This window comes from Protopterus annectens, chromosome 9.part0 (genome assembly GCF_019279795.1).
Source record: "Protopterus annectens isolate FY-2018-M chromosome 9.part0, PAN1.0, whole genome shotgun sequence".
NCBI lineage: Eukaryota > Metazoa > Chordata > Ceratodontiformes > Protopteridae > Protopterus > Protopterus annectens.
In genome coordinates, this window is record NC_056743.1 from 1,155,878,380 (window position 1) to 1,155,890,472 (window position 12,093).

The window sequence follows — 12,093 nt, forward strand, 5'->3', positions numbered from 1 at the left end:
TCAGGATTAACATGTTTGAGAAAAGGCAGTAACCAGAGTAGTTAAGTAGATATGTATTGCAGGTTACTAATTTAAAGAGGGAAGCTTATACAACATGTGGGAAGACAAAAAGTGTGTGTGTGTGTGTGTGTGTGTGTGTGTGTGTGTGTGTGTGTGTGTATGTGTGTGTGTAGTGATGAGGAAGAATGAAGAAAATGCCTGTAATGATACTATAAAGCATTCATATGGGAGTCTGTGGTAGCTATTGAAGAGATAGTAAAGTGTGGGTGGGAAGCAAGGAAAGGAGGGTACAGCAAATGGAATTTTCATACACTTTGGAAACTACTCACAACAAACATACATTTGGAGGGAAACTTGAAAATACTGTACATGAAGTGGAATTACTGAATGAAATTTTCAGTTCTGCATTTACAAAGAAGTAAAAAGGCAAACTAGTTGTAGTGGAAGGTACAGCAGAAACATAGGGAGACCCATGGACAGAAGGAAGACTGATTTGTAAATAAGCAGAAAAGGAACTTACCAGTCAGTGATAATGCAAGATGTCCAGGTGAGCTGTTTTACCAATGCTTGTAGTACAGACAGTGCTGTTCAGTAAACTGTTTGTGGGACATTACAGTCCCTCAGTAGTAACTGGAGAAGTAGTGTAAGACTGGAGATTGGTAACTATGGTTACATGTCTGTTAGAGTCACTCCTGTTTCTGAGATGGTCATGGAAAAGATCCTGTTATGAATAGCTGGCGTGATTCCTTATGCTAACTCACCCAAGGATGGTTACACAAATTAATTTATACAACAGAGGGTTTCTCACTGGGGCACCAGTGATAATTATAATGGGAATACAACAGATATGTTATGTTGGTACTTCAGTAAGGACACTTAACACTACTTCAAAGGAGGCTTGTAGGAAATTCAAAGGGAATGTCTTGAGAACAAGAATGGTCTGATGATTTGATAGAACTGGAATGTATTCTTTGAGAGAAACAGTGAAGAGACAGCTGTGTAAGCAATGCATTGCCACAAGCTTGAATATGAATGTTAGGAGCACAAGCTTAATATATTTTTGCCATATTTCATACTGGTATTAGAAGCAGTGATCAGCTGTTAGAATGATGATATGATAACCAGTTGTGGAATTATGAGTGGGGTGTGGGCCTCAAGAGATAGCTGCAGTATTTGTAATTTGGGTGTATATTTGCCATTTTGTATGAGTCTAGCCAGAACTATGCAGTTTGTACCACAGTGTACAGTTTAACAAAATGACTTATTTTGTGGAATGAGATGTGTTAGATGTTAAATTAAAAAAATATATTGCTTATTTGCCATGCTTTGTTTTAATTTTTATTATGTTTCAGAACACTGCTACATGTTTTTTTTTCTCTAAACCATTCTTTTCAGGAGTAGTTTTGCACTGCGTTTGAGTGTGGAACAACATTTTGGAAGTTTGTACACTAGCTGATATACCTTCCAAAAATCTTGGCTATCCTCAGAGAATCATCTGGACTTTAAAGTGAAAAAGTACAGTTATATATTCTGAAAGGGGTGGGGCCTCAGAAAACATATTGCCTTGCTGGGATGGCCTTAAGGAGGACAAAAGAGGAAAAGAATTTGTAAGTGACACCGTAGTCATTTCTAAACTAAATTAAGCAATAAAGTGTGAAATGAGCTCTGGTAAAAGTAAATATGGTGTTTTGATACATAGTATGAGCATGGATTCCATAGTTTGCTTTTTTTATGTTCAAGGATCCTAAGTGTGATCGCTGGAAGACTCAAAATTTAAGTGTGATTGCAAAAAAAATATATACTATATTTAAAATTGCAGTACCTAAGAGAATTTGCTCTTCTCAAAGGTATAGCAATCTTGGAGTTAGTATACAGAGCTATCATGGGCAAGGAGTTGCAGTCCCACAGTAGGGGTGAAGGAATGGGGTGGTGCTGAAATGCTTTGAATGTGTAAGAGTACATTTCTGTTTTGTGATGTTCACACTTTTTTTGAGTTTCAGGCTTCACATGATAGAGTCTCAAAATTTTTATTTTATTTTATTTGTCCTTTGATAACTATGAAAGTCCAGTTGAGCCAATGTTCTATTTTCAGTGGAAGCCCAAGGAGAAAAGTTCTACAACAGATTCAAAACCATTAAAACAGTAGCTGAGTAATTATATATAAAGGGAGAAAGCCCTGCAACAGACGATTTTGCGATGAGTTGGGGAGAAAGGCTCCACAAAAACACACTTAAAAAACATTTTATATTAGCTGATAACCAATTGTGTACAAGGGGAGAACATCTACAAAACTGATAAAAACACAAACCTAACCTGTTAGGGCACCAAATTCCACAGATATGAAAAGATTCCTATCACTTTATAGGAGGTACTAAAAATGTTCCACATAGAGTGCTGCATGCAGGCATCTGAAGTTATATGTGCAGTTCTGGAAACAATTATGAGAAAGAAAGATTAATATGGAATCTTAAAATAGTGAATGGAATGGAGGCCTGGGATATGTACAGGGGCGTAGAAATTTGCACATAAATATTCATATTGGAGGAAAGAAGAGAAAGGTGGAGACGATCTGAATATGTTGTAGTGTCTTGTGGGCAATTGAGGAGTGCAGCTGAAAAGAATTATATGGGAAAGTGGAATGGAAGCAAGATTTATAGTATAAAGTGGATGGTTCAAGTTAGATTTGAGGAAATACAACTTCACAGAGAGGGTGGCATACCTAGGACAGTAAAACAGTATTGAGGGGTGCATAACCAACAAGGAAAGGATGGGTCTGGGATAGGCGATGGCAAACTCCATGGGGTTTGTGTAACAATAAAAAGGACTCAGAAGTCAGAACACCATGTATGTTATCCTAGTGTGTTTGTTTTTATGTTACTATAATATGTAGCAATTTGGCTCCCTCACTGCACAGATGGAATCCATCTTAACAGTACTCATCTCCCATGGATATCCCAGGTCACAATATATTCAATTATTGGAGAAGAAAAACAAGGACAACGCATTTCTGATAAACTTTATAAGTGCAGACCTTCAGATAAACTAGTGAACTCTTTCTGAGGGATGCATATATTCTTTCATGCCAAAGACAACATAAACTACAAATTAATTTTATTTTGAATATTATGCAAAAAAAAAATAGAAAAAGAAAACAGTAGAAAAGTTGTTAGAAAAATTGTAATCAAAAAGTATTAGTTGCTTTACCTCTGTGTCAGTATAAAAAGGTTAAATGTATTCATTACTTTTTTCACTACAAAACTACTATTTACATAATAAAATGAGAAGGAGATCTTAAAAGAAACTTGAAACACATCTTATAAGTATCTGGCCCTTCGTATTTGCACTGCCAAGTCTCACATGCATTACATGTAAGATTTTTTTTCACTCTCATGTTTCCCTGTTGTCTTTATTCGGCTGACAACATCATGTGACTCATACTGTTTCTGTAGCAGCATCAACAGGTTTCTCTAAATTCCCTAAAGTGTCATATGTGTTTACACAAGACAACTATGCATTTGGAACCTCTGCAATCCCTCCTGCGAGGCACTTACTCAGTGAAAGGTGAAGATATCTGAAGCTGACAAGAGGGGAAGGTACTTTAGCATGATGTTGTCACTATACTTTTTGGTACTGGTCTCCAGTTTATTCTGGTAAGGAGAATCATTTACAATTCAGCATTTAAGTAGAGCTTTGTTAAACCTGCTATTCTTATTTATGCATTCTTACTCCATGTGAATTAATTTTTTAGTAGCACTATGCCTTAGAGATAGCCATTAGTTAAAACTGTAAACAAGATAAGCTTTGGGTGTACTTTTGCTATGGCAAGTAAAAGCGGTCAATGCTTAATGAGTGAATATTAACAATGCAAAGACCATTCAAATTTTATGTCATTTTTAATTTTTTTTTTCTTTTCTCTCAACCTAGTATGTTAAAAACATAAATAACCCTTGAATTACTTGTATTTGTAAATTAGTTTTACTTGTCTTCCACAACTGTTACTTGGTCTTTCAAAATGAGTCTGAAATTTCCTAATAAAATAATTTATTATTTTCTCCTGTCATGGTGAACATTATGATGTAAATGTTAAACCAGCTGCGTGTTTGAGAGAAAAATGTTATACTTTATTTTACTTTTTTGTTTGTTATCTACTTTTTTAGAAATGGCAGAATGAGAAAATTCAAAGTGGAAAGATAAATATCTAGTATACATTAATTTAAATATAAACAATTTCTGAATATAGTTTACACAAGCACCTGATGCAATGTTACTTTTCTAGAAATTTATTTGTCTAAAAAATGAGTGCCTGATATTTCTGGATGGGAGATACAAACTTAATTATATTAGTCTGTCATATTTATTAAAACAAGTTATATATCTATGGCAACAGTTCTGTGCTTTGTTATTACAGAGAACTGCTGCCTACCTACCGGATAACATTTTCAATTATTACTGATTTTTTTTTTCTTATTTTGTTTTCACTATAGCCTTTCTTTGATATTCAAAAGGTTTTGCAGCTTGTCATAACTGTAGTGAAAACCTTTAACTCCCCTTTATTCCTTTGTTTTGTGATATCACATTTGTCATGTTGATAACTTGTGATAATACAGATGCCATCTGTACGATCAGCAGTGTAGATTTGTGGGGTTTGGCAGGCCAGAGGGACTAGTTGTGACTTCATCTACAATAAACAGTAAACCATAATCAAATCTGTCAGGAATGAATGTTGAATTTCACTGGAGACAGACTTTAGCAGTACTGGTAGGCAGTATGTTTGAAAATCTCTGTAATGGTACACATACACAAGGTGCATTGTGAGGGAACCTCTCCAGTGGCATAAAGTGGTTTCAGGTATGTAAAGAGAAGTGTTAGGAATGACAAATGATTATAGCTAATAGTTTCTAGAAGACATGCTTTAAATTGTATTTTGCTGTACGATGTTCTTCATAAACAAAAACATAATGCAAAAATCATCCTTAATTTATTCTGGTTAAGAAAATGATATGTTTCACAATAATAGTGCACTATGCTAATTTTTATAACAATATTGTGAACTGCCACAGTTAAAAGCCTGTATTTCCTATATTAAATAAGTGCCATAATCCAGGGAAGTGCTATGATATGTGCCTGTCAAGTGCTTGAGAGTACTTACTACTACCTGGAGGGCTGTGGTTTTCCCAACACAGCCAATGGATGTAGCAGGTCAGGCCTGTCCTCTCTTTTGCATATTTTTAGAGCTGTAACAATGACTTATAGCATATAATTGCAGTAGTCTGCAGTAAATGTGGTAAAAATATTATAGTAATTTCACACTGTTCTTAAATAAATTCACACTGTACTTAAATGAAAGTGCTGATAATTAACAACTGCTACAACATTTATGAAGCCCTAAGAATAAATAATCATTTAGTAAGCATTTGGAAAACTGCCAGTGTTATAAAACTACAACTTTTAGCTTATACTCAATATTATCATGTTTTCAGGTGTCGAATGAGCCAACCAGTTACTTCACCATAGAATTCTATGGTGACAACTAATAACACAGGCAGCAAAACTGTCTGTATATTGTGCAAAATGCATTATTGCTTAGTGAAACACAGTATCATTTTTGAAGAAAATGCATTTTGGATTCTATTTGAAAAACACATTTACTGCTATCAGTAAAAATTATGAAGAAGCTGTTATATTATAAATGTGGGCAGTGGTGGCAGAAGACATTAGAAACTCCAAAACTACAAGACTGCATTCTTCAAATTATAGGTGCTTTGGTTCATAAGTTGTTAAAGGTCGAATGATCAGTTAGATCATTTGCAGACTAGCTACTACAATTCCCACAGTGCTTGCTTCCCCTTTCCATGCAGGATTGTGGGAAGAAACTGGGGATAAATGTAATACTGCCCATCCAGTCATCCAGTTCGCATTTGAAGAGGGTGAAGGAGCTACTTTGTTTAATACGAAGAGGGATTCTATTCCAGAGAACAATTTTTTGAGTGAGGTATCTATCATGCCAACATTCAGTTTATGTCACAGTGAAGACTAAGGTGTTTAGTACAGGTATTCATGGTGTTGCCAGCTTTGCAAATATGAAGGAGGTTGATCAGATAAGAGCCATCTGAGGCCTTGTATGCCAGGCAGTGGCAAATTCTAAGGATTCTGTGTGAGACAAAGGCAAGAAACAAAGCTTTAACTATTTCTGAACAGGTAATGGAACTCAGGACTTTGATTTTCTGTTTGAAGACATATTGAGATTGTACAAGATGGAACAAATGTCTGAAGAAGTACTGTAAATGCCAAAGCAGACACAATATTGAATTATGGACTTAATAAGGGATGAGTAGAGACAAGTGATAACATCTTTACAAATGTAAGAAATACCTTTAGTAATCAGATGGCTTAAAAAGAATGATTTTCTAAACAACGGTGCCTACATAATTGTCAAAAAAGTGCTCAATGTTAACAAATATGTGTAGGTCTCTGACATCTTTGTCTGTTTTGAGGGGGGTGCAATTATTCTGTGAGGAACAAGGGTGTTAGGGTTTTTCAAAGGATAAAATTCCACACTTTTTTACATTCAGTTTGAGACTAGGGTTTGGCATAATGTTTAATGTCTTTACCTCACAGATACAAAGTGCAGGATTTGATTCTGAACACTAGTTATAGGCTAGGCTTGCAATAACTTGCAGGCTGATAGCCTAGTATTTGCCTGTGATGATGATTATTCCCTACAGGATTGGTTCTGAGACCACTCCTTTTTGGCATCTGCTTTTCTGGTGTCAAGGTCAATATCAAGGTCCTCTGGCTGACCAAATTTGTAGATTATTGTAAATTAGGAGTAGCCATAGAATCCCCCATTGACACTAACATTCTCCAAGGAAGGCTGACACAGACAAATAACTAGAGTCAGAGCCATGGACTAAAACTAAATGCCAAGAAATGCATAATACTATCCTTCAGGAAGTTGTCCAACCCTAGTAACTACCATATCGATAACCCACCGCTAAGAAAAGACCAAATAGTCAGAGACTAGGGGTCACATGTAGTAATCTAGCCTTTGACCATCATGTGTCTATGGTAGTAAAGAAATCATCCTATGTTCTGCAACTTATAAACAAAGGTATGGCATCTTGGACCAAATAGGTCATTCTTCCACTGTCAACAGCACTCATCAGACCTATCAATGAGGACAATGCCCCCTTTGGTATGTACCTTATGAGGCACATACAACAGTTGGAAATTCCATAGAAGTTCCCCACTAAAAGAATACAGGGCATAAATAACATGTCCCATGCAGATCACCTGAAAGCCCTGTTCTTGTATTCTGTCTCCTACAGGCTGTTAAGGGGTGATCTATGCCTGGCATACAAGGCATCCTCAAGCCCCACTCTGATGCACCCCCTTCATATCCCAAAAATAAATAGCACCAGAATTTCTCATTCTAAAGGCTTAAACCTTGCCTGTGGTATAAATAGAGCCTCCTGGAGAGACAGGTATGTATCCCAGAGACTACCCTATTCTCTGGAACAGGCTTCTCATCCATGTGAAGCAGAGTTCTTCCATAACCCAATCCACGTGTAACTTGGACAACTGGATGGGGCACCAGAAATTCACCTCTGGTTTGGCACCTATATTTCTAATAGTCACCGGCTGCCTGTAAATGATTAATCTCACGGGCCCCTGCTTGCAAATGTTTCACCTCCCAAGCCTCTGCTTGCATTACTAAGGATACAAGAACTTATCACAGACCTGAGGTGCATTGCTAACCTTAAAAAGTCCCCACTGGTCATTAGACTAGCACAAGCCAGATGAGAGGCCAAGGTGGAACAGTTTGCAGAGTGTGTCAGTAAGGCAGTGTTTCATAGAAGCACCCTGGCACATTGTTTGGCCTCTTTCAATTAGTATATTTCACCTCAGAGTCCCTTTAGGACATGTTCAAGAGCAATGTTTAGGGGGGGTGTTGATAAAGGATCTAGGATGTGTAGGCTGGCTGGAGATATGGGAATGAAGTTTGACCTACATTTATCAACTAATAGGCCAGCTATACCTTCAGACATCATTAGGTATAACAATGTAGGGTGGTGTTTTTAAGGTCCTGATACTTATGAGAAAGGAACTGTGATTGTCTTTTTCAGATGAAGCAGTTTTGAATTCATAGCCGCCTTAGAAAATGTCATTTTATTTCTAAGCTCTTTGTTTAACTTTTTGAGCTTAATTTTGAAATGTGGGGTTTTCCGTTTGTTTCTAAGGGAAATTATTTTTTATTATTATTGAACTAGTTTATGCTAGCATTCTGCCATATGGGTTTATTCTTGACTATTTTGATGTTATGGATCAGGACTGATGTCTTGGTGCAGGTGTTGAAGATGAAAGCAGCAGTGTTAGCTGTTGAGTCTTCAAGGGGAAGGAGAATCTTGAAATTTCTCAGGCCGTAATATAGTTTAAGGAAATTTGCTTTGAGAAATCTCTGAAGATGGTAAGGTTAGTGATTGTTAGGGCTAGATTCTAATCATGAGAACCATTAATGGATGACTAGACTTAACCAAAGGGGGTGTAATTATAGGCACAGAGCATATTTATTTGTGGTAGTGTAACTATCTCAGTTAGTAGATGTACAATTGACATTTCCAGATATAATAATGTTTGCTTTAATAGTTACAGACTCCAGCTTGTTTAGATTTACTTCACGGAATATGGGTGGCATAGACAGGGTTCCATAATTGGCCAGAAAATGGTAACAGGTCTTATGTATAGCTACTAAGATGTAAAGGAGTTCATGGTCATTATCTAGCTTTTAGGTCTAGAGGAGAAGGTGACATCACCACCAGATAAAGAGGCACTTTGAGTTAGGGATCTGATCATATGGTAAGCATTGAACTTTAGTAGGGAAGGTGTGTTGTCACTGCACTGAAACCATATTTCTGTTATGATACAGATGTCTATATTTTCTAAGGTTAAGTGAGCTTCTGTGGAGGGCAGCTTCATATTCAACTTCTAGCACTGAGAAGCACCACACTTACACTTTTCTGGTTTGTATCATTTTGGTTTGGTTGGTGGATGCAGCAGGTTTCAATGCCTAAAAAAGAAACTATATGGATAGATTAAGTCCCAGCCAATATACAAAAGCCCTGATATGAAAGGTGCTGGCCATCCCTGGTGAAGCAGGTAAGACAGTAAGCTATTGCCCACCAGGCTGACACATAGACACATTCCCCTTAGAATGACAGAGTAGCTGAGCCAATAGTTGAAGTCAGTCATCTTTTGTTTATACTAAGGCATCACTTTCAGTGAATGTAGGCTGCAGATCAATAATAGCGCTTTACTTCCCTGGGATGTCTACTCTGATAGCTGCATCATGTTTCTCTTCATATAATCCAGGGATGTGTTTTTTTAAGTCATTCACAGCCACATGACTAATGTCCACCTTGTAGGTGTATCTGGGGTGAAGGGACTTGACAACCCAAGACACCATCCATATCATGGCTCTTCTCTTTGCCAAGTCTAGTGACCGGAGTCTCTGTGGTATCTCTTTGGTGTCATTATAGAGTCACCTATGATTAGAACATTTCCTTGTGTTTGGAGTCTTATGGGTTCAGGTGAGCTTGAAAGATGACTCCTGACAGCAGGTTTTGCCTTGGATGCTTTTGTGCTTTTGGAAAAGGTTTCTTAAGTACCTCAGCATAAAAATGCTTGTTTTATATAAGTGGCATGCAGATGAAGTGGACACTCACAAAATCATGGGTGCTGTGTGTATGTTAAGATTAGATGCTAGCCCCTACATTCAGTAGGTATTTTCATCTCTCACTTGTGGATTGTAGTGAAGGTAGAAATAAATTATTGTCAGTGAAAATCAAGCATCAAGCACTGTTTCAATGTACTTAATGCTAATAGGCTCACAACAGGAGCTAAGTAAGTTGTTGGAGAACCCTTGATGTAAGAATAAGGTGAGCTGATGATGTCTCATATGTAATTGGCTGACTAGGGACTTTAATGATATTAGCTTAACTTAATTCCTAGCAGAGAAGTTTGCAGAATGTAGAAAGTAATTGCACACATGTAGGTTGTACTGTGGTCACTCTATATCCTCAGATCCTTATATGTGAGTGGGGATGTAGTAATGGGAGGGGGGGGGGAAGGGTCACTTGGCACAGCAAAGTAGTCAGTAGTTTAGCAGAGTGGTTTAGATTATAACTAGGTACAGCATTTTGCTAACTAGCAGTGCTGAGGTGCTGGCTTAACAAAAGAGCAGTCCATGTTTAAAATACAGGTACTTGTATAGAAAATAAATAGGAAATATAATGCTATAGTCACAGATCAGTTCTAAGGACAGAGCGAGCTAATGCAGGAAATAAAAAGTAAGTTGCTGACTGGATAACAACTTATAACTGTCAAGGAATTTCCAAATCAATTTATCGAAAGAAAACTGAACACAATAAGGATCTCAGAAACAAAATCAGACACAATAAATAAGCATTCAAAAGAAAATTAACATTAGATACTGTTAACAAAAAGAATTATTATAAATACATAGGTAAAATTAGCAAAATAAAGCATAATGTGGACACCATACTAGTTAACAATTCTCAAATTACTGATACTGTAGTGATCCCTGACAGATTTAACAAGCCCTTTATTTACTGTTAGCAATACTGATAACAGTTTGGAACTCAGTACTATTTTAGGCCACTTTTATCCATGTATATCAACAGATAAAATGCATTTAAATGATTGAAGTACAGAAAGTTTGACCTCTAAATTCTACAGGCCACCTGTGGGTGTGGAACCAGTTTATCTAACCCCTTTCTCCTTACTAAGAGAAGAAAAGAGACAACTGTAACAATACCAAATGGATAGTCCTGAAAAGGATGCTTGTCAGGCTTCAGACATTAAAAATAATACATAATGGACCCCACGACAGAGGCTAGAAAATAGAATAAGACCTTTACATACACCCAAGGCTACCAACAAATCAAGGATGCCATTATCAATGATTGGGTCATAATAGAGGACAACGGGCACCGTAAGGAGAGTCAAAGCAAAGGTTCCAGCCTCACCTTCAAGAGGGCTGAAAGCATTAGGGATTTCATTGAAAGTAAATGGGAAGTTGCAACTCAGTTACCTAAAGGCACTCACAAATGTGCCTCCCCACCCCCAGCTACAGATACTGCTCCTTAATGACTTGTTCCAATCATTTCCACTGCTGCAGAACTGGAAGGACCTATGACAACACAGGAAATTGAGAGTGTGAGAGTGATTTACTGGGTGCAGTGCAAGTCTTGCAATGCCTTCCATGTGGGCAAGACCATTGATAAATTAAAGAGATATATTAAGCAATGCTTGTCCAAAATTAAATCAGAAATCCTCAGAAACCTGTTGGCTAGATACCTTAATGACTTTCTGAACCACAATGGTTTTACATTTCTGTTTTTTTATTAATCCTTTTGGGGGGTAATAAAAACTCCCTACTAGAAAAACATGAAGAGCTTATTTATTACCATCCTTCTTCAGTAATCCCACTGAGGCACAAAAAAGTTTGAGGCAAGACATTTATTTTTCAGAATAGACTGCCTGCAAATCTAAACTAGATTAATTAATGTGGCAGAACTACAGACTCCTTTATTGCATGAAACAAATAGACTAGTTCTGAAAAATTTAGTCCAGTCATAATCCATATCCTTGATTGACAGTAGAAATATGCAATAATTGTTTGGAACCTGTCAATATCATTACATCTCAGCAGATTCTCATTGCTGTCACAGTTCTCATTACTTCTTTCATGCAGTACACAAGCAAGGTTATATTCATTATAGAACATGTAACAAAACAAGGTCAAACTATAGAGACATTTTATTTATGTTTCTAATGGCTTCACTCAGGCAAGCAATGTTGTATAATATTCTATTGTTTCATAACAAAGCCGTAGCTATAGCTGTATAGCTGTAGCTAGGTTGCAGCATACGGTTGCTGTACCCATGTCTTTCAGAATGCAGTCATGTTTCTGGTCTGAAATACATAAATCCAATTTGTCATTTGCAATGTCAGAAATAATTCTACTAGATAAAATCCATTGTGAAACTTTTATTTTTAATAGTTCAAAATAGA

General features: G+C 36.9%; 1 protein-coding gene across 2 annotated transcripts in view; it reads left to right on the forward strand.

Annotated features, from left to right (window-relative positions):
* Positions 1-3,473: 3,473 nt before the first annotated feature.
* LOC122811888 (delta-like protein 1) overlaps positions 3,474-12,093 on the forward strand; it is a 540,266-nt gene continuing 531,646 nt past the window's right edge. The window contains exon 1 of one of the 2 annotated variants that reach the window (XM_044084029.1): positions 3,474-3,650. In XM_044084029.1, coding sequence (XP_043939964.1) covers positions 3,604-3,650 — 47 coding nt within the window. In that variant the 5' untranslated portion in view covers positions 3,474-3,603. The remainder of the gene's footprint in view (positions 3,651-12,093) is intronic. The other variant, XM_044084030.1, reaches the window with a different exon arrangement.